At 40.6% G+C, this 22,525-nt stretch overlaps 1 protein-coding gene across 1 annotated transcript in view; it reads left to right on the top strand.

Annotated features, from left to right (window-relative positions):
- Positions 1-22,525, top strand: part of il13ra1 (interleukin 13 receptor, alpha 1) — a 58,930-nt gene extending 36,405 nt beyond the window's left edge. The window contains exons 5-10 of the mRNA XM_055156696.1: positions 5,502-5,680; positions 9,378-9,499; positions 13,222-13,348; positions 19,386-19,482; positions 21,731-21,803; positions 21,906-22,525. Coding sequence (XP_055012671.1) covers positions 5,502-5,680; positions 9,378-9,499; positions 13,222-13,348; positions 19,386-19,482; positions 21,731-21,803; positions 21,906-21,974 — 667 coding nt within the window. The 3' untranslated portion in view covers positions 21,975-22,525. The remainder of the gene's footprint in view (positions 1-5,501; positions 5,681-9,377; positions 9,500-13,221; positions 13,349-19,385; positions 19,483-21,730; positions 21,804-21,905) is intronic.

Genomic DNA, 22,525 nt, shown 5'->3' with positions numbered 1-22,525 from the left:
ACAGAGTCTAAACGTGAGAATATGCAGAGTTTAGAGTCTAAACGTGAGAATATGCAGAGTTTAAACATGAGAATATGCAGAGTTTAAGCGTGAGAATATGCAGAGTTTAAACGTGAGAATACGCAGAGTCTAAACATGAAAATATAGAGTTTAAACATGAGAATATGCAGAGTTTAGAGTTTAAACATGAGAATATGCAGAGTTTAGAGTTTAAACATGAAATATGCAGAGTTTAGAGTTTAAACATGAGAAATATGCAGAGTTTAGAGTTTAAACATGAGAATATGCAGAGTTTAGAGTTTAAACATGAGAATATGCAGAGTTTAAGCGTGAGAATATGCAGAGTGTAGAGTTTAAACATGAGAATATGCAGAGTTTAGAGTTTAAACATGAGAATATGCAGAGTTTAGAGTTTAAACATGAGAATATGCAGAGTTTAGAGTCTAAACATGAGAATACGCAGAGTTTAAGCGTGAGAATATGCAGAGTTTAAATGTGAGAATCCACAGAGTTTAGAGTTTAAACGTGAGAATGTGCTGCTGACGCTCCTGGTCTAAATTCAGGGTCAGGTACAAGGATTTGAATATTTATTAGTCTTTGAAAAAACGTCACAAAACCTTTGCTCATCTTAAGTTCAAAACACATCGTAACTTGTGTAACAGTAAAATAAATGCTCAAAAAACGCTGGTAGAAACAAAACAGGAGTACAGGTGCGGTCGAGCAACCATGGAGACCAAACCGGACAAAGTTACAGGTCAGATCTGTGGGGAGGCGACCCCGCTCAGTCAGAATGTCTGTTTTTCTGGGTATTTTTTAACAATAAAACCACATGTAATTGTATAAACTTTAGAGCTGTTTAATGTCACACTGTGGAACATTTTCTTCACAGAGAAAATTATTTGATGGACCCTCCACCAGCAAAGTTACACAGTGCACTTTTAAGCATTTGGACTGTAGTAATACATAAACTCTACTTTTATACTTGACATTAGATACATGTATTAAATTAAGACAAGTACCGTATTTTCCGGGCGATTAGACGCGCTCTTAAGCCTCTAACTGCATCAAAAAACGACCGCGCGCCACAATCCAGAGCGCCCCATACACGAATCCACTCAGGTGTCCCAGTACGACTCCAGTAAACTACAAAGCCACAAACACACACGGAGCAGACAGCGACCGCACGGCGAAACACACCCACAGACACACTCATCACTCCACGCCGACGAGGAACGGAACGGAGGAACGAACTGAAAAAGCGAGCGCGACGTGCCGCTTCTAGACACGACTGAACAACTGAGTCACTGCGAACACGCCGACAATCCGTTGGTCCCAGACACACCCTCCCTACACGCCACAACTGAACAAAGCCCAGAGTCACCGTGAACGAACAAACAAACAAAACCACTCACCCATCACACTGTTGGGTTTCATTTAAAGTCCCACGCGGTTTATTTGTGAAAAAAGTTCAAAAATAAACCATTTAATGACTCTGTGGTGTGTTCAGGGACAGTACGGACACACACAGACAAATGACTCCGCAGATAAATACTGATGTGGAGCCACATATTTGGACATTTATCTGTCTGAAAATTGGATTAAATGAACATAATGTAGAGAGTCTAAGATTTAAAGATAATACTCCCTACAACTGTACAACAACTCACCCTTATGTAACAGATAATACTCCCTACAACTGTACAACAACTCACCCTTATGTAACAGATAATACTCCCTACAAGCGTACAACAACTCACCCTTATGTAACAGATAATACTCCCTACAAGCGTACAACAACTCACCCTTATGTAATGGGTAATACTCCCTACAACTGTACAACAACTCACCCTTATGTAACAGATAATACTCCCTACAAGCGTACAACAACTCACCCTTATGTAACAGATAATACTCCCTACAAGCGTACAACAACTCACCCTTATGTAATGGGTTATACTCCCTACAACTGTACAACTCACCCACTGCACCAGACTATAGAGGGGCAGATAATACTCCCTACAACTGTACAACAACTCACCCGTATGTGACAGATAATACTCCCTACAACTGTACAACAACTCAGCCTTATGTAACAGATAATACTCCCTACAACTGTTTTAATTGGATTAAATAAACATAATGTAGAGAGTCTAAGCTTTATAACGAGGTATAACCTGCTCGCGTGAAATATCGGCAAGATTTTCGGCAAGATCGGCCAAGATAGCCCCTAAAATACGGTAATAAAGTATTGTGAGTATTGTGAGTGCACCACACATGTATATTAAACACTAAAATGATATATTTGTTTGAATATTTCACAGTGAGTTAATGCCTAACCACTGAAATCTGATATATATGTCTAAAGGTACCACTGTGTGAAAACATAGGTTTTTAAGGTAAATCCCTTTGCGGTCGTCTTGGCTGGTACCAAGACAAAATAAACTTGGCTGTAATTGAAACCTGGGAGTCATCCCCTCACAGTGAAGGAAAGCGGAGATGCTTCAGGGAGGATCCAAGGCGTGAACCTGGTCAACATATATTTGAATATTCATGCTGATGTTTTATATCTCTGCGTTGAGGGAAAAACAGGCAGTCAGTCCTGTGTAGCTGTCGGCCGTCGGGGACAACGATTTGACCCAGAGCTCTGTATTAGAATTGTTTTGAATAGGGAATACATTTTTGTGATTTTAATCGATCGATTCCAGTGGTCATTTTCTCTGATAGAACACACCAACACTCTCCACACACGCGTCCTCCAGCTCCTCAGGAGAGATCCCGAGGCGTTCCCAGGCCAGCCCAGAGACATAGTCCCTCCAGTGTGTCCTGGGCCTTCCCCAGGGCCTCCTCGTGGTGGGCTTAACTCTGAGCTCCTCCTGTGGGACCGAGCTCCTCACCCTGTCTCTAAGGGAGCGTCCAGACACCCTGCGAAGGAAACTCAATTCGACTGCTTGTATCCATCATGTCGTCCTTTCAGTCATTACCCAGAGTTCATGACCGTAAGTGAGGGGAGGAACATAGACTGACAGTAAATCAAGAGCTTCAGCTCCACTTCACCATAACTGTCCGATACAACGGCCGCATCACTGCCGACGCTGCACCTGTCCACCTGTCAATCTCACGCTCCGTCCTCCCCTCACTCCAGAACAAGACCCCGACACACTTGAACTCCTCCACTTGAGGCAAGAACTCCTCACCCGCCAGGAGAGGGCAAGACACATTTTTCCGGTCGAGAACTATGACCTTGGATGTGGAGGAGCTGATCCTCATCCCAGCCGCTTCACACTCAGGTCAAACCTCCCCAGTGCTGCAGGTCCTGGTCATCATCAAACAGCAGAGATGATCCTGTGGTCCCCAAACCCCCTCCGGCCCCTGACTGCGCCGAGAAATTCTGTCCATAAATACAATGAGCAGAACAACAATTATCTAAATTAACTGACCTATTTGCTTGACACCACAGTATTTTTTTTTTCAGAAGTTTCATCAGCGGTGAGTCATATTAGAAACTACAAACTAAAACAAAAATGTCACCAATAAACTAAAACTAAACTAAAACTAAACTACAAACTAAAACAAAAATGTCACCAATAAACTTTGACCTACTTTCGGGCTGAACCTACTTCTCCAAAAAGGACCAGCGTAGAACATCTCCATGGAGACCAGCAGCCAACCTTTCACCTCAAAAGTTACATAGTGTGGCTTTAATCATTTGGAAATCATTGTACTTTTTAATAAAGTGTCTGAAATCGGTTCACATTAGATATTTATAAAGATGGACTTTGGTGCTCGGACATGGAGACACTTGTACAAGCAGAGCTGCTTTAAAGTCTCTGAGCCACAGGAGCCTGAGACCAGGACGCATGTGCTCGTACTTCCTAGTTCGAGTCAGGACCCGAGCTGCAGCGTTCTGGATGTTCTGGATGTTCTAGATGTTCTGGATGTTCTGGATGTTCTGGCTGTTCTGGATGTTCTGGATGTTCTGGATGTTCTGCAGCGTCTCACAGAGACAAAATGAGTTTGACACTCCTGCTCTAAAACCTTCAAATCAGGCAAGAAATCTCGGGGTAATAATGGACTCAGACTTGAACTTTAACAGCCACATCAAATCAATAACATCTGCAGCCTTTTACCATCTAAAAAACAGAGCAAAAATCAAAGGTTTAGAGTCTAAATCAGACTTGGAGAAACTTATCCATGCGTTTGTCTCCAGTAGGTTAGATACTGTAATGTTCTGCTCACTGGTCTCTCCAAACGAGCTGTGAGACGCTGCAGAACATCCAGAACATCCAGAACATCCAGAACATCCAGAACATCCAGAACGCTGCAGCTCGGGTCCTGACTCGAACTAGGAAGTACGAGCACATAAGTCCTGGTCTCAGGTCTCTGCTCTGGCTCCTGTGGCTCAGAGACTTTAAAGCAGCTCTGTTTGTACAAGTGTCTCCATGGCCGAGCACCAAAGTCCATCTGTGACATGTTAGTGTCATATGAACATCTCACACTCTGAGGAGCTCAGGGACCAACTCCTGCTGGTGCCCAGAGTCACGACTAAACAAGGGGAGTCAGAGTTTCAGGTTCATGCAGCTAAAACCTGGAACAGTCTGAACATGTGAGACAGACTCTTCTGTGACGCTGTTTAAATCCAGACTCAAAACATTTCTGTTTAACTGTGCAAATAACTGAAAGGTTTTCATTCCGCACTCTTCTCTCCAATTTATGTCTCTCTTTTTTAATTTTAATCTTCATGATTATTTATGTTTTGATTTGTTTTTATTATGATTTTAATGTATTTCTTATTCTGTAAAACACTTTGAATTACTTTGTGTACGAATTGTGCTGTACAAATAAACCTGCCTTGCTTATCCCTTTAAACCAGAGGTGTCAAACTCCGGATCAGAAAACTCATGTCATATAAACCCCAAAAATAACAATAACTTCAAATATTTGTGCAGAGAAACACAAATCTATTACAGAAATCTTTTTTAATTGATGAACTCTTTCTTTTACAAAATATTATAATATTATGAACAACCTGAAACTTTAAGAAAAATACAAGTTCAACACAAAGTTTTAACATGAACTTGTCTGTAAACAGGAATAAGTCCATTTTTGTTGTAAAATCCTGCACTCGGCTCCACTTTTCTCATGTTGGACATTTTTCTGATGAGGGTGTCACGGTCAACAGTCAAAACGATCGTCCTTTAAGAGCGTTTGGAAAGAGACAAGTCTTCATTTGTGCTGCTCTGGTGGGAGGGGCCACGTACAGAGACGCTGGAGACGCTGCTGTGATAAACACCACAGAAAATTAACAAGATTTTAATAGAAAATATAATGAAAATATTTTAGTAGAAAATCAGCCGAGGGCCAGATTAAAGGTCTTGGAGGGCCGGATCTGGCCCCCGGGCCTTATGTTTGACACCTGTGCTTTAAACGATACGATATATCGATATTTCAGTATTTTTGCACACCCCTACTAAAAATTGTGTCTTCGATTGTGTCTTCCACAGTTTATTAGACAGTGACGAAGAAGGTGATGCTCCCTTTAAATTCCGCGAGTGTCCACGTTACGCGGACAGGACGACGTGTCACCTGCGGATGAACCTGACCCAGCAGCTCAGCGTCCTCCTCAAGGCCACGGTGGGCGGCAGGATCGTGCGCAACGTTTACCAGCTCACCACTGTCCCACGTGAGTCGCCCGAAAACCAAAACCGAGAATAAAGGAAGCGAGGATGTCGAAACGCATCCTTCCTCATTTTGCACTTCATTAAACTCGAGCAGCTTTCCTAGAATTGCGAAAAGGCTTGCGCAAACATAAGCACTCTCACTCTGAAAAATCAATAAGGGGCTTTTAATTTATTTTCATGTGAGTTTTCAGCGGAACAGTGTGCGTTCAACTTTGAACTTTCAAGGAAACTGTTGTGCACGTGTCATTCTTTTGTAGTAGTAGTAGTAGTTTTTTAAAAAAAATTCTGTCGTTTTGCAGCATTACAAAAAAAAAAACTAAACTACAACCCCGTGGAGTAAGTAAAAAGTACTTATAACCACTGTTGGGCAAGTTACTTTAAAACTGTAATGCGTTATTTATTACTCATTACTGTCATTTCAAAGTAATTAGTTACATTACAATATTACTACATTTAAAAACTTACTTTTAATTTACTCTCACCAAAATAACTGTGAAGATGCTGAACTTTTGCGCCGTATATGGACTAAACCAGGACTAAACCAGGACTAAACCAGGACTAAACCAGGACTGAACCAGGACTGAACCAGGACTACACCAGGACTAAACCAGGAACTCAACCAGAGACTAACCCAAGGACTTAACAAGGGACTAAACCAGGACTAAATAAGAACTAAACCAGAATTATACCAAGACTATCTGGACTAAAACAGGACTAAACCAGGGACTAAACCAGGACTGAACCAAGACTAAACCAGGACTGAATCAGGACTAATAAAGGACTGAACCAGGACTAAACCAGAGCTGAACCAGGACTAAACCAGGACTGAGCCAGGACTAAACCAGGACTAAACCAGGATTAAACCAGGATTAAACTAAACCAGAGCTGAACCAGGACTAAACCAGGTCTAAACCAGGACTAAACCAGGACTAAACCAGGACTAAACCAGGAGACTAAACCAGGAAAACCAGGACTAAACCAGAGCTGAACCAGGACTAAACCAGAGTTGAACCAGGACTAAACCAGGACTAAACCAGAACTAAACCAGGACTAAACCAGGACTGAGCCAGGACTAAACCAGGACTAAACCAGGATTAAACCAGGACTAAACCAGAGCTGAACCAGGACTAAACCAGGCCTAAACCAGGACTAAACCAGAACTAAACCAGGACTAAACCAGGACTAAACCAGGACTAAACCAGGACTAAACCAGAGCTGAACCAGGACTAAACCAGGACTAAACCAGAATTAAACCAGGACTGAACCAAGGACTAAACCAGGTCTAAACCAGGACTAATCTTGGACTAGAACTTGGAAGCGCTTTGCAGACAGGGTTTCCGCAAAGCGCAATCGGGCGTCAGCTGCGGTTCGGCCCGTGGAGCGTGGAGTTCTGCGTCGGTCCTTTCGCTCGCGGTCACCTGACGGTCTACGTGGGCGCGTCTCCGGCGTTTCACCGCTGCTGATATCGCCGTGATTTTAGCGAATTTGTATGAAGAAAAACGAAAAACCCACCGCTTCAATCCAGGTTAAAAAAGCATTGTGACGCGCGATTAAAATATTACTTTTATAACATGTTACTCCCAACACTGGTTATAACTCTAAATCCTATAAAACAATGTCAGAATTAAAAAAAAAAAAAAAAAAAAGCAGCGTATGAACAGCAAGTTTGTGTTTATTTTTTCACTTACAACGTACTGTAAATACAAGAGACAAAATATAAATTAAAACAAACAAAATTTTAAGTATAACTTCATTAATTCCAGAGCCCAATATCATTCAAAACGCTTTATATTTGCTCAAAATTTAACGATTTCTAGTCGGTCTCGAGTCGGGTCAGAGGGGGAGGAGCTTATCCAGTTTTTATGATAGATCCATGTTTAGAATATATATTTTTTAGTATAACGTGATATTTATCTTTGTCTATTGAATCCACTTTTATAGAATAACAATGGTGCTAATGTTGATCCTTGTGGGTTTTTTTTGTTTTCTTTTAATATCACTTGTTTTTGATTGTGACTCTGTGTTTTGTCTTTTCAACTTTTCTTCACAAATGCATGGAAGCCCATTTCCGCTGGTAAATAAAAAATAAAAGCCTCACAGAAAGTCATGATTATGGGTTTAAAAGTCATAATTATGGGTTTAAAAGTCATAATTACGAGTTTAAAAGTCACAATTATGAGTTTAAAAGTCACAATTATGAGTTTAAAAGTTATAATTATGAGTTTAAAAGTTATAATTATGAGTTTAAAAGTCATAATTACGAGTTTAAAAGTCAAAATTATGAGTTTAAAAGTCATAATTATGAGTTTAAAAGTCATAATTACAAGTTTAAAAGTCATAATTATGAGTTTAAAAGTCATAATTACAAGTTTAAAAGTCATAATTACGAGTTTTAAAAGTCATAATTATGAGTTTAAAAGTCATAATTACAAGTTTAAAAGTCATAATTATGAGTTTAAAAGTCATAATTATGAGTTTAAAAGTCATAATTACAAGTTTAAAAGTCATAATTATGAGTCTAAAAGTCATAATTATGAGTTTTAAAAGTCATAATTACAAGTTTAAAAGTCAGTCAAAATTATGAGTTTAAAAGTCATAATTACGAGTTTAAAAGTCATCAATTACGAGTTTAAAAGTCATAATTATGAGTTTAAAAGTCATAATTACGAGTTTAAAAGTCATAATTACGAGTTTAAAAGTCATAATTACGAGTTTAAAAAGTCATAATTACAAGTTTTAAAAGTCATAATTATGAGTTTAAAAGTCATAATTACGAGTTTAAAAGTCATAATTACAAGTTTAAGTCATAATTATGGGTTTAAAAGTCATAATTACAAGTTTAAAAGCCAATTACGTGTTTAAAAGTCAAAATTATGAGTTTAAAAGTTATAATTATGAGTTTAAAAGTTATATTTACAAGTTGTAAAGTCAAAATTACGAGTTTTAAAAGTCATAATTATGAGTTAAAAAGTTATATTTATAAGATTTAAAGTCAAAATTATGAGTTTTAAAAGTCATAATTATGAGTTAAAAAGTTTTAATTACAAGTTTTAAAGTCAAAATTACGAGTTTAAAAGTTTTAATTATGAGTTTAATAGTGATAATTACGAGTTAAAAAGCCATAATCATAAGTTTAAAACACGAGTACGTTTAAAACTCGTAATTATGATGTTTAAACCTAAAATTATGACTTTTAAAATCATAATTATGACTTTTAAACATATGATTATGACTTTCTGTGAGGCTTTTGATTTTTTATTTATTGGCGAATATGGGCGTCCATACAAATGTCTTCTTAATATGAGTAAAACCATCATTTATACTTTATTTACAACAAATATTACTCCACCAAATTAAATCAAAATTAGAGAATTCACTCTTTCTTAAATCGGCGTCCTTCAGGATCCACTTTAAACAGCATTTACTTGTTTTTAAGTTTAAGAACTGAGAAACGAGTTGCCTTTTCGTGCCTTAGAAGTAAAAGTCCAGCAGTCTGAGCGGAGATTCCCAGACTTCCATCACCCCAGACACTTCTTCCAGCTCCTCTAGGGGGGCCCCCGAGGCGTTCCCAGGCCCGTCCAGAGACACAGTCCCTCCAGCCATAAGGGATAAATAAATAAATAATATAAATAAAGTTTGCGGTTTCAGTCCTAGGCCTTATTTGGTTGTGTTTTAAACGTATTATTCATATTTCCACAGTTAATCTCTACCCTCTGAACTGGACGATTAAAGCGACGGGAGAGCTGTTCCACATCAGCTGGCCCCCCCCGGAGTTCGCAGACTGGACGTACGAAATTAAATACACGGAATGTAGCGAAACGGTAAGGCAAGACCGTGTCCGCACTTTTCACGTACACAAATCAGATTAAAAGGTTTGGAAAAGTTGGAAGGTTTCGGTCCGGTCGATTAACTCGTACCTGCAGGGGGATTCGTTTCGCAGATTTGAGAAGCTGGTCCCACATTTTATATTTAATTTAATCCACATTATGAACATTAAACCAGAACTGAACCTGGTCTAAACCAGGACTAAACCAAGACTAAATCAAGACTAAACCAGGATTAAACCAGGTTCAAACCAGGACTGAACCAGGTCTAAATCAGGACTAAATGAGGTCTAAAGCAGGTCTAAACCAGGACTGAACCAGGACTAAACCAGGACTAAACCAGGTCTAAACCAGGACTAAACCAGGACTAAACCAGGTCTAAACCAGGTCTAAACTAAACCAGGTCTAAACCAGGACTAAACCAGGTCTAAACCAGGACTAAACCAGGACTAAACCAGGACTAAACCAGGTCTAAAAGGACTAAACAGGAAAACCAGGTCTAAACCAGGACTAAACCAGGTCTAAACCAGGACTAAACCAGGACTAAACCAGGTCTAAACCAGGACTAAACCAGGTCTAAACCAGGACTAAACCAGGTCTAAATTAGGACTAAACCAGGATTAAACCAGGTCTAAACCAGGACTAAACCAGGTAAAACCAGGATCTAAACCAGGACTAAACCAGGTCTAAACCAGGACTAAACCAGGACCAGGATAAACCAGGACTAAACCAGGACTTAAACCAGGTCTAAACCAGGATAAACTAAACCAGGTCTAAACCAGGACTAAACCAGGTAAACCAGGTAAACCAGGACTCTAAACCAGGACTAAACTAAACAGGTCTAAACCAGGTCTAAACCAGGACTAAACAGGTCTAAACCAGGACTAAACCAGGACTAAACCAGGTCTAAACCAGGACTAAACCAGGACTAAACCAGGACTAAACCAGGTCTAAACCAAGACTTTGTTTGGACTTTGTTTGTTTAATTAAAAAACTGTAACAGGTCGAGGCCAAAGACCGTCAGAGAAATGAAACTGAACTCCCACACAGACTCAACACATCTGGACAAAGTGTGTCTCAGTCAGAGGCGCTAAGTTCTGGAACAAACTCACATTATCAATAAAAAAAACTCCAACACTGGACACTTTCAAATCCCACATGAAACAGCAGCTCTTGTCTTTTGTTGGGTTTTTTTCTGTTAAATTTGTGGTGTTTCCTGCCGAGAGACGACAGATGGAAATGAGTATTTTTACTCTAATCTGTCATATTTACTCTGTAGTGTTGTAGATGTTCATTAATATGCATATGTTTAGTCCTAATTTAGACCTGGTTTAGTCCCGGTTTAGTCCTGGTTTAGACCTGGTTTAACCTGGTTTAGAAGTAGTTTAGATCTGTTTAGTTTTTTTAGTCCTTTTAGACTTTTAACCTGGTTTAGTCCTGGTTAGTCCTGGTTTAGTTTAGAGCCTGTTTAGACCTGTTTAGTCCTGGTTTTAGTCTGGTTTAGTCCTGGTTTAGTCTGGTTTAGTTAAGTCCTGGTTTAGGTTTAGACCTGGTTTAGACCTGGTTTAGAACCTGATTTAATCCAGGTTTAGTCTTGATTTAGTCTTGGTTTACATCTAAATCAGGATTAAACCAGGATTAAAACCAGGACTAAACCAGGTCTACATCTAAACCAGGTTAAACCAGGGTCTAAACAGGTCTAAACCAGGTCTAAACCAGTCTAAACCAGGTCTAAACCAGGACTAAACAAGACTTTGTTGGACTTTGTTTGTGTTACGACCAGCTCGTTTGGGTGAGGGAAGTAACAAAAATAAAACCAAGATGTAAAATGGAAAAATTAATAATCTTTAATTAACAGGAATGTAAAGGTAAATTAACAAAACACTAAAAATATACAGAAAACAACCTAAACTAAGAAACAGAACAACAGAATAAACAGAGTTTGTGCCAAAAAAGGGTCACGCAGGTTTACACAAAAACCAGTGTAAAACTTAGGGACACACACTAAACTAAACACAAGTTCCCCAAATTAAACCACATAGCCCACAAAACTGAACCAGGACTTAAACCAGACAAACCAGCAGGACTAAATGAATCTAGGACAACAGACTTCAAACAGGACAGGACTAAAAAATCAGGACTTAAATGACGGTCTCTAAACAGGTCTAAACCAGGACTAAACCAGGACTGAAACAGGACTAAAGATCTAGGACTAAAGTCTAAACCAGCTAGTAAATGTCTAAACAGGTCTAAACCAGACAAACCGGACGAAACCAGGACTAAATCAGGACTAAGCGAGGTCTAAACCAGGCTAAATCAGGACTAAATGAGGTCTAAACCAGGAGTAAACCAGGACTAAACCAGGGTAAACCAGGTCTAAAATAGGACTAAACCATATTAAACCAGTCTAAACCAGGATAAACCAGGACTTAAACCAGGACTAAACCAGAAACCAGGACTAAACTAAACCAGGACTAAACCAGGACTAAACCAGACTAACCAGGTCTAAACTAAACCAGGAAACCAACTTTGGACTTTGTTTGTTTTAATAAAAAAACTGAACAGGTCGAGGCCAAAGACCGTCAGAGAAATGAAACTGAACTCCCACACAGACTCAACACATTGACAAAGTGTCTCAGTCAGAGGCGCTAAGTCTGGAACAAACTCACATTATCAATAAAAAAAACTCCAACACTGGACACTTTCAAATCCCACTTGAAACAGCAGCTCTTGTCTTTTGTTGGGTGTTTTTCTGTTAAATTTGTGGTGTTTCCTGCCGAGAGACGACAGATGGAAATGAGTATTTTTACTCTGTAGTGTTGTAGATGTTCATTAATATGCACTGTCCCTATTAAACAAATAAATAAATACATAAATAAATCTCTGTATATTGAATTACAAGTTTCTCTGCTTAAATGAAAAGTTATGGTGCAGTAAAAGCTAAAAAAAAACAGAGGGAACTACATCACCAGTGTTGGGAAGGTGACTTTAAAAATGTAATCCCCTACAGATACAGATTACATAACCAGAAGTAGTTGTAACGTAATCCATTAAATTACTTAAAGTGAGTAATGTAAATCTGAATACTTTGGATTATTGATTTGCTGTAGAGAAGCAAAGACGAGGAAATCTTCACGTAAAATGTTTTGTCTGATAAAAGAAAATAAAAACCCAAATTTTACTGAACCAAATTAAAAATATTATTGAAGAAGAAGAAGAACACGTCCACACAGCAGGATTTGTCCTGTTAAATCCTGGTTTCGACCTGTTTTAGTCCTGGTTTAGACCTGGTTTAGAGTCCTGGTTTAGTCCTGTTTAGTCCTGGTTTAGTAGTCCTAGACCTGGTTTAGACCTGGTTAGTCTGGTTTAGTCCTGGTTTTTAGTCCTGGTTTAGAACCTGTTTAGACCCTGGTTTCCTGTTTAGTCCTGGTTTAGTCCTGGTTTAGTCCTGGTTTAGTCCTGGTTTGTCCTGGTTTTAGACCTGGTTTAATCCTGTTTAGTCCTAATTTAGACCTGGTTTAACCTGGTTTAGTCCTGGTTCCTGGTTAGTCCTGGTTTAGTCCTGGTTTTAGTCCTGGTTTAGTCCTGGTTTAGTCCTGGTTCCTGGTTCAGTCGGCCCTAGTTTTAACCTAAACACAGTCGGTCGGTCATTCCTGTTAAAACTTCTATAAATATAAAAGTCCTGCAGAAGTGTAAATAAACGTTGCTCTTCCTGACAGCTTTCAAAAGAATCCTCCGGACTCTCCGCTGAGCTGTACCGCCGGCCCGAGTGCTCCTACAGCATCACCATGAGAGGAGTTTCCGGAAGCAACGGAGACACCGAGTGGACGCCCGAGGAACGTTTCGGTACGTTTAAAAAACTGTCCCAGTGTTTAGTCTGTGCTCCTGCTGGTTTATAAAAGGTTTTAGAATCACAACTGAACCTGGATCGAGGACAAACACTCAGAATGTTTGTTTGTCAAGGTGTTTTTGAGCAATAAAACCACCTGTAATTGAATAAAAGCAAAGTAGAACTGTTTCCTGGGCAGTGTCGGGGAGTAACAGATTACATGTACCAGAGTAATCAGAGTACAAATGATGAGTAACTGTATTCAGTTACAGTTACTGTTTCAGTGAGTGGGAATTGGATTACAGTTACTTTGTTGAAATAAATGGATTAAACAGAAGGATTTTACTGTTTTCACATTTTGGGCTAACCAGGTCTAAACCTAAAGGACTAAACCAGCACTAAACCAAAACCAGGTCTAAACCAGGTCTAAAACCAGGACTAAACCAGGTCTAAACCAGGACAAACCAGGACTAAACCAGGACTAAACCAGGTAAACCAGGTCTAAACCAGGACTAAACCAGGACTAAACCAGTCCAGGACTAAACCCAGGTCTAAACCAGGACTAAACCAGGTCTAAACCAGGACTAACCAGGACTAAACCAGGTCTAAAAGGACTAAACCAGGACTAAACTAAACAGGTCTACTAAACCAGGACTAAACCAGGACTAAACCAGGACTAAACCAGGACTAAACAGGAACTAAACCAGACTAAACAGGACTAAACCAGGTCTAAACCAGGTCTAAACCAGGACTAAACCAGGACTAAACTAAACCAGGTCTAAACTAAACCAGGACTAAACCAGGACTAAACCAGGACTAAACCAGGACTAAACCAGGAAAACCAGGTAAACCAGGACTAAACCAGGACTAAAACCAGGACTAAACCAGGTCTAAACCAGAAACCAGGACTAAACCAGGACTAAACCAGGTCTAAACCAGAAACCAGGGTCTAAACCAGGACTAAACCAGGTCTAAACCAGGGACTAAACCAGGTCTAAACCAGGACTAAACCAGGACTAAACCAGGACTAAACCAGGACTAAACCAGGTCTAAACCAGGACTAAACCAGGACTAAACCAGGTCTAAACCAGGACTAAACCAGGACTAAACCAGGTCTAAACCAGGTCTAAACCAGGACTTAAACCAGGTCTAAACAGGTCTAAACAGGACTAAACCAGGTCTAAACCAGGTCTAAACCAGGTCTAAACCAGGTCTAAACTACAGGACTAAACCAGGACTAAACCAGGACTAAACCAGGTCTAACCAGACTAAACCAGGACTAAACCAGGAACTAAACCAGGTCTAAACCAGGACTAAACCAGGACTAAAACCAGGACTAAACCAGGTAAACCAGACTAAACCAGGACTAAACCAGGATGACCAGGACTAAACCAGGTCTAAAACCAGGTCTAAACCAGGACTAAACCAGGTAAACCAGGTCTAAACCAGACTCTAAAAGGTCTAAACCAGGACTAAACCAGGTCTAAACCAGGTCTAAACCAGGTCTAAACCAGGACTAAACCAGGGACTAAACCAGGACTAAAAAACCAGGTCTAAACCAGGACTAAACCAGGACTAAACCAGGTCTAAACCAGGACTAAACCAGGACTAAACCAGGACTAAACCAGGTCTAAAACCAGGTCTAAACCAGGACTAAACCAGGACTAAACCAGGTCTAAACCAGGACTAAAACCAGGTCTAAACCAGGACTAAACCAGGACTAAACCAGGACTAAACCAGGACTGAAACCAGGACTAAACCAGGTCTAAACCAGGTCTAAACCAGGGACTAAACCAGAAACCAGGACTAAACCAGGACTAAACCAGGTCTAAACCAGGTAAACCAGGACTAAACCAGGTCTAAACCAGGTCTAAACCAGGACTAAACCAGGTCAAAACAGGGTCTAAATCCAGGACTAAACCAGGACTAAACCAGGACTAAACCAGGACTAAACCAGGTTCTAAACCAGGACTAAACCAGACTAAAATCCAGGTCTAACCAGGACTAAACCAAAAGCAGGTCTAAACCAGGACTAAACCAGGTCTAAAACCAGGTCTAAACCAGTCTAAACCAGGACTAAACCAGGACTAAACCAGGTAAACCAGGACTAAACCAGGACTAAACCAGGTCTTTTTCTTCACCGCTGTCACCATAAAACATCGCGAGTGTTTGATCAGGTCCAGTGACTCACAGACCGACAGCGGCCACTTCAACCCCCGCAGATGAATGCTGCCATTGTGCAGTTGGGCAAGACACTTTACTCACCCGGACTCTGTGTACTCTGGTGGGTGAATGTGATGAGTGGGTTCGCGGGTTCCTGGTTTCGTGGTCTAAAGTGTTTTGAGTGAAGGTGGGAAAGAGTTAAAAATGTGAGTGTTTACCTAAAGCCCGGCGCCTGCAGCGAGTCACCAGTCAGGATTTCCAAATACCGTATTTTTCGGACTATAAGGTGCACTTAAAATCCTTTCATTTTCTCAGTAAAAGAAAATTGAAAAGCCCAGACTGAACCAAATTAAAAACGTTATTGATAGAAGACGAGGAAACATGTCCACGCAGTATGATTCAGTCCTGTTAAATCCTGGTTTAGACCTGGTTTAGACCTGGTTTAGTCCTGGTTTAGTCCTGGTTTAGACCTGGTTATGACCTGGTTTAGTGTTTTAGACCTGGTTTAGACCTGGTTTTAGACCTCCTTTTTAGGGTTTTAGTAGACCTGGTTTAGTCCTGGTTTAGTCCTGGTTTAGACCTCCTGGTTTTAGTCCTGGTTTTAGACCTGGTTTAAATTTTTAATGATCAGGTCCTGGTTTAAGAACACAGATCCTGGTTTATAAACCTGGTTAACTTTTACATCTGGTTTCTCTACAGTCCTGGTTATTTAGTCCTGTATGGTTTTAGAATTTTAAAAGTCAATGGTTATCTTGGTTTTGGGTTTAGACCTGGTTTTAGTCAGACCTGGTTCCTGGTTTTACTGACCTGGTTTAGAGTTGCTTAGTTCCTGGTTTTAACCTGTTCTCGTGTTTGTTTAGACCTGGTTTAAGATAACTTATCAAACTGCTGCATGGACGGATCATTTCACGACTTTTAAATCATTTTTTGTTAAAGTTTAAGTGTTTATATCTTCAATTTTGGCCAAACATTTTTTCTATCTGAAAATGAGTTCAGTCCTGGTTTAGTTCTGGTTTAGACCTGGTTTAGTCCTGGTTCAGTCCTGGTTTAGACCTGGTTTAGTCCTGGTTTAGTCCTGGTTTAGACCTGGTTTAGTCCTGGTTTAGACCTGGTTTAGTCCTGTTTAGTCCTGGTTTTAGTCCTGGTTTAGTCCTGGTTTAGACCTGGTTTAGTCCTGGTTTAGTCCTGGTTTAGTCCTGGTTTAGTCCTGGTTTAGTCCTGGTTTAGACCTGGTTTAGACCTGGTTTAGTCCTGGTTTAGTCCTGGTTTAGTCCTGGTTTAGACCTGGTTTAGACCTGGTTTTAGACCTGGTTTAGTCCTGGTTTAGTCCTGGTTTAGTCCTGGTTTTAGACCTGGTTTAGACCTGGTTTAGACCTGGTTTAGTCCTGGTTTAGTAGACCTGGTTTTAGACCTGGTTTAGTCCTGGTTTAGTCCTGGTTTAGTCCTGGTTTAGTCCTGGTTTAGTCCTGGTTTAGTCCTGGTTTAGTCCTGGTTTAGTCTGGTTTAGTCCTGGTTAGTCCTGGTTTAGTCCTGGTTTACCTGGTTTAGTCCTGGTTTAGTCCTGGTTTAGTCCTGGTTTAGTCCTGGTTTAGACCTGGTTTAGTCCTGGTTTAGTCTGGTTTAGTCCTGGTTTAGTCCTGGTTTAGTCCTGGTTTAGTCCTGGTTTTTGGTTTAGACCTGGTTTAGACCTGGTTTAGTCCTGGTTTAGACCTGGTTTAGTCCTGTTTAGTCCTGGTTTAGTCCTGGTTCAGTCCTGGTTTAGTCCTGGTTTACTCCTGGTTTAGGACCGGTTTAGTCCTGGTTCAGTCCTGGTTTAGTCCTGGTTTACTCCTGGTTAGTCCTGGTTTTTAGTCCTGGTTCAGACCTGGTTTAGTTTTCAAGTAATTTTCTATCCAAAAATGATTTAAAGTAGTGAAATGATCTTTTCCATGCGACGAGATCATTTTACTTGACAAGTTCTTTTAAAATCAACGACCTTCTAGACTAAACTAAAACCAAACTATTAAGTAGATAATAAATCTGAAAACAAGATGACATGTTCAAAATTGTTGGTTCTGCTCTGGTAATGAAAGAAGAATCAACAATGGTCACTGAAATAACCTGAAACTGAAAAAAAGCAATATTAAATTAAAAAAAAATTATGAAAAATAAGCAGTGAAAATCAGACACTGTTTTTGTATTGTTGATTAATAGAATAATAATGTTTAAAAAAATGATGTTACCCCTAGACAAGTTTAGTCCTGTTTCAGTCCTGTTTCAGTCCTGGTTTAGTCCTGGTCTCCTGGTTTAGTCCTGTTTTAGTCCTTTATCCTGTTTCAGGTCAGTCCTGGTTCCAGTCGTCCGTGCTGTTTGGTCGTGACGTATGTAATGCACCAAATCCCGTAGGAAGAAGGACAATAACGTCTTTCTTCTTGATGAAATTCACCAAACATTCTCTTTGTTCTGGCTTTAAATCCTCGATTTCGTGAATCGTCGCCAACACAGAATGTCTCTCTTCACTGATTGGCTGGTGCCTGAACATGCACTTTTTCATGCTACTACTGTGCGTGTGGCAACTTGAATGGAGAAGACGTCTTTCACTTTTTGTGATTTCTGAAGCTTACTCGTCTGAAAGTTTCGTCCTACATGAGCATAAATACGAGTGCAATGGAGCCGGGCTCTTAACACGTCATGTCCTGTCTCCTGTCCGGCCCTTCAGTCAAATTTTTGAACCCTACGTGGCCCCCGAGCCAAAAAGTTTGCCCACCCCTGATCTAATCCAAAGTCAAACAAACTGCACTGAAACACTCTGTGCCCCTTTTTTGGACCCTCCCCCACAGTTTGAGAACCTCTTCTTTAAGAGAACTTCCTCTGGCACTTTACACAAAACTGTGAAAAAAAGTGAAGGAAGATTTTTAAACCTGTTTTTTAAAGTTCCAAACTGGAGTTTCATTCTTTTCTGGTTTTGCAGTGATATTTACCAGCCTCTGCACGTTTACCAAACCAAACGCACATCGTGACAAACACAGATGCATTTGTCACTTTTGTTAGACAAACTTCAGCCAAATGTGGCAGTAGGTCTGTTCTGTAGATCCGCTCTATGCTGTAGACCTGCTTTGTGCCGACACTGGAACACAAATTTAGACTGGTTTTTTGCTTCACGTTTGGTCTTGCTCTTCTAATCAGCCGCACTGTGGGAGGGGCTTGTGTTGGCTGTACGCAGGAAGGAGCGAGAGCGTGAAAAGGCGAGGGGCGGCGTGCTGACGTGAGGCAGATGGACAGGTAGGATGTTTAGGAAGTTGAACCTGCCCTGTGATGCACGCTGGTACACGAGGGCACACGCTGTCGCAGACGAGCCGTGCATAGGGAGCGTGTGTGTTTGTGATGCGCCGTAGAGTCTCCGCGGGTTTCAAATGAGCGCACAGGCTGCACTGAGACGCCCCACACGCTCCTGCACCCGCTACAAGTTTATTACCAACAGCAGCGGCCGGAATGAAATATGATCACACTTGTCGAGTGTCAGACCTCGAGTGAGAGACAAGACCGAGTCCAAACACGAGTCCGAGACGAGACACGGCGATCTACCCACACGACCTTGGCGATCGACTGGTAGATCACGATCGACGTATTGCGCACCACTGGTCTAGTGTTTTCTGATTCCCTCCAAAAGTTCCCTCCAAACACTATTACAAACACTATTTACTCCTATTTTATAATTTTTATGTTTTTTTGCTTTTATTAGATTTTACTGGTTTTATTATTTTAGGATTGATATGCCCAAATTTGAGCAATTTTACCTTTTTGTTGTCTTCATTTTATGCTTTGGAAGCTGCTTTGTTTGTCAAATGTGCTACACAAATAAAGTTTTGGATTTGGATCTTTGAACTAACGCTCTTGTGTTTTTTCTTCCAGACGCCGTTCCAGTCTTTAACCCGATGTTGTTCGCCGTCGTTGTGATTCCTCTGCTGATGGCGGCGCTCGTCGTACTCTGCTTATTGTGGTGCATGAAGTAAGTGCGCCTTTTTATTACCGTATTTTTGGACTATAATTCTACATTCAGACTGCAGCCTGAAGTGACATAAATGGTTTAGTCTTGGTTTAGGTTTAGACCTGGTTTAGACCTGGTTTTAGTCCTGGTTTAGACCTGGTTTAGACCTGGTTTAGTCCCAGTTTAGACCTGGTTTAGACCTGGTTTGGGCCTGGTTTAGTCTTGGTTTAGACCTTGTTTAGAACTGGTTTAGTCCTGGTTTAGTCCCAGTTTAGACCTGGTTTTAGTCCTGGTTTAGTCTTGGTTTAGACCTAGTTTAGACCTGGTTTAGACCTGGTTTAGTCCTGGTTTAGACCTGGTTTAGTCCTGGTTTAGTCTTGGTTTAGACCTAGTTTAGACCTGGTTTAGACCTGGTTTAATCTTGGTTTAAACCTGGTTTAGACCTGGTTTAATCTTGGTTTAGACCTGGTTTAGACCTGGTTTAATCTTGGTTTAGACCTGGTTTAGACCTGGTTTAGACCTGGTTTAGACCTGGTTTAGACCTGGTTTAGACCTGGTTTAATCTTGGTTTAGACCTGGTTTAGACCTGGTTTAGACCTGGTTTAGACCTGGTTTAGACCTGGTTTAATCTTGGTTTAGACCTGGTTTAGACCTGGTTTAGACCTGGTTTAATCTTGGTTTAGACCTGGTTTAGACCTGGTTTTAGACCTGGTTTAGACCTGGTTTAGACCTGGTTTAGTCTTGGTTTAGACCTGGTTTTAGTTTAGTCCTGGTGGTTAGACTTGGTTTAGACCTGTTTAGACCTTTTAGACCTGGTTTAGTCCTGGTTTAGACCTGGTTTAGTCCTGGTTTAGTCTTGGTTTAGACCTGTTTAGACCTGGTTTAACCTGGTTTAGACCTGGTTTAGACCTGGTTTAGACCTGGTTTAGACCTGGTTTTGGTTTAGACCTGGTTTAGACCTGGTTTAGACTTGGTTTAGACCTGGTTTAGACCTGGTTTAATCTTGGTTTAGACCTGGTTTAGACCTGGTTTAATCTTGGTTTAGACCTGGTTTAGTCCTGGTTTAGACCTGGTTTAATCTTGGTTTAGACCTGGTTTAGACCTGGTTTAGACCTGGTTTAGGTTTAGACCTGGTTTAGACCTGGTTTAATCTTGGTTTAGACCTGGTTTAGACCTGGTTTAATCTTGGTTTAGACCTGGTTTAGACCTGGTTTAATCTTGGTTTAGACCTGGTTTAGACCTGGTTTAGACCTGGTTTAATCTTGGTTTAGACCTGGTTTAGAGGACCTGGTTTAATGGTTTAGTCTTGGTTTAGACCTTGTTTAGAACTGGTTAGTCCTGGTTTAGTTTAGACCTGGTTTCCTGGTTTAGTCTTGGTTTAGACCTAGTTTAGACCTGGTTTAGACCTGGTTTAGTCCTGGTTTAGACCTGGTTTAGTCTTTTAGGGTTTAGACCTGTTTAGACCTTTTAGACCTGGTTTAACCTGGTTTAGACCTGGTTTAGACTGGTTTAGACCTGGTTTAGACCTGGTTTAGACCTGGTTTAACCTGGTTTAATCTTGGTTTAGACCTGGTTTAGACCTGGTTTAGACCTGGTTTAACTGGTTTAACTTGGTTTAGACCTGGTTTAGACCTGGTTTAATCTTGGTTTAGACCTGGTTTAGACCTGGTTTAATCTTGGTTTAGACCTGGTTTAACCTGGTTTACTTGGTTTAGACCTGGTTTAGACCTGGTTTAGACCTGGTTTAGACTGGTTTAGACTTGTTTAGACCTGGTTTAGACCTGGTTTACTGGTTTAGACCTGGTTTAGACCTGGTTTACTTGGTTTAGACCTGGTTTAGACCTGGTTTAGACCTGGTTTAATCTTGGTTTAGACCTGGTTTTAGACCTGGTTTAGACCTGGTTTAATCTTGGTTTAGACCTGGTTTAGACCTGGTTTAGACCTGGTTTAATCTTGGTTTAGACCTGGTTTGAGTGGAATTATGGGAGAAAAAACAAAAAGAAAAAAAAAAAAGGGTTATAGCCCGAAATGTGAAAACAGTAAAATCCCTCTGTGTAATCCTCCATTTATTCCAACAAAGTAACTGTAATCCAATTCCCACTCACTGAAACAGTAACTGTAACTGAATACCGTTACTCATCATTTGTACTCTGATTACTCCGGTACGTGTAATCTGTTACTCCCCGACACTGGTTACCGTCCAAAACAATCCGTTATTCCTTTGACCTGATTATTCTGATTATTTTTCTGAATTTACCTTTTGTTCCAGACATAAAGACATAATCTACCCGAAAGTCCCGCAGCCCAACCCGGAACTTTTTAAAGACATCCTCAACAACAACGTAAGACTCCGCCTCACCTCGCCACAGTTCGCGCTCCTTTGTGTTTTTTTTTTTTTTTCGCTGCTCGATTAACGCAATTTCTCCGCTTCTTTTTCATTCCAGATCGACTTTTTTATTCCGAAAATTGAGGAGGAGTGCGACGTGAGCCTCGTGGTCAGACCGCAGCTTTGACGAACGACAAAACCCGACGTCGAGAGCTTCTAAAGTTTTTGTATTTACCGTTTTTAAAAAAACCAAACAAAACAACAACGCAGACTCGAGTTATCGCGGCGACAAATGAAGGTCATGTACTCGCAATATACTGTATTTTATAACTTTTACACGACGGCCCTCGGCGTTTTTAAAGGTGCATTGTGTAACTTTCGTGGCATTAAACGTTTCTGTCGTCGCGGAAACCAAACCAGACCTGGTCCAGACCGAGTTCCAGGTCAGATCGGGTGTTTTTCGAGGTATTTTTGAGCCGTAAAAAAAACCGTCTGTGTTTGAGTAAGTTTAAAGTCACACTGTGGAACATTCCAAGCAGAGCAATCACGTATCCGTAGAAACGAGCAGGTGAAGGACCCACAAACCGAAAAGTTACACGGCAAATTTTTAGATTTATTTTCGACTTATTCGTTCTGAGACGTTTCGTTCTCGTCTAGAGGTCGATTATTTTAAGAAAAGTTGTCAAGTAAAATTTAGACCTGGTTTAGACCTGGTTTAGACCTGGTTTAGACCTGGTT

Source organism: Boleophthalmus pectinirostris, unplaced genomic scaffold, assembly GCF_026225935.1.
Source record: "Boleophthalmus pectinirostris isolate CB_2022bp ecotype Guang Dong unplaced genomic scaffold, ASM2622593v1 HiC_scaffold_20, whole genome shotgun sequence".
Classification (NCBI taxonomy): Eukaryota; Metazoa; Chordata; class Actinopteri; order Gobiiformes; family Gobiidae; genus Boleophthalmus; species Boleophthalmus pectinirostris.
Note: the sequence above shows the minus strand (reverse complement) of the source record. Positions and strands in the feature narration are given on the sequence as shown.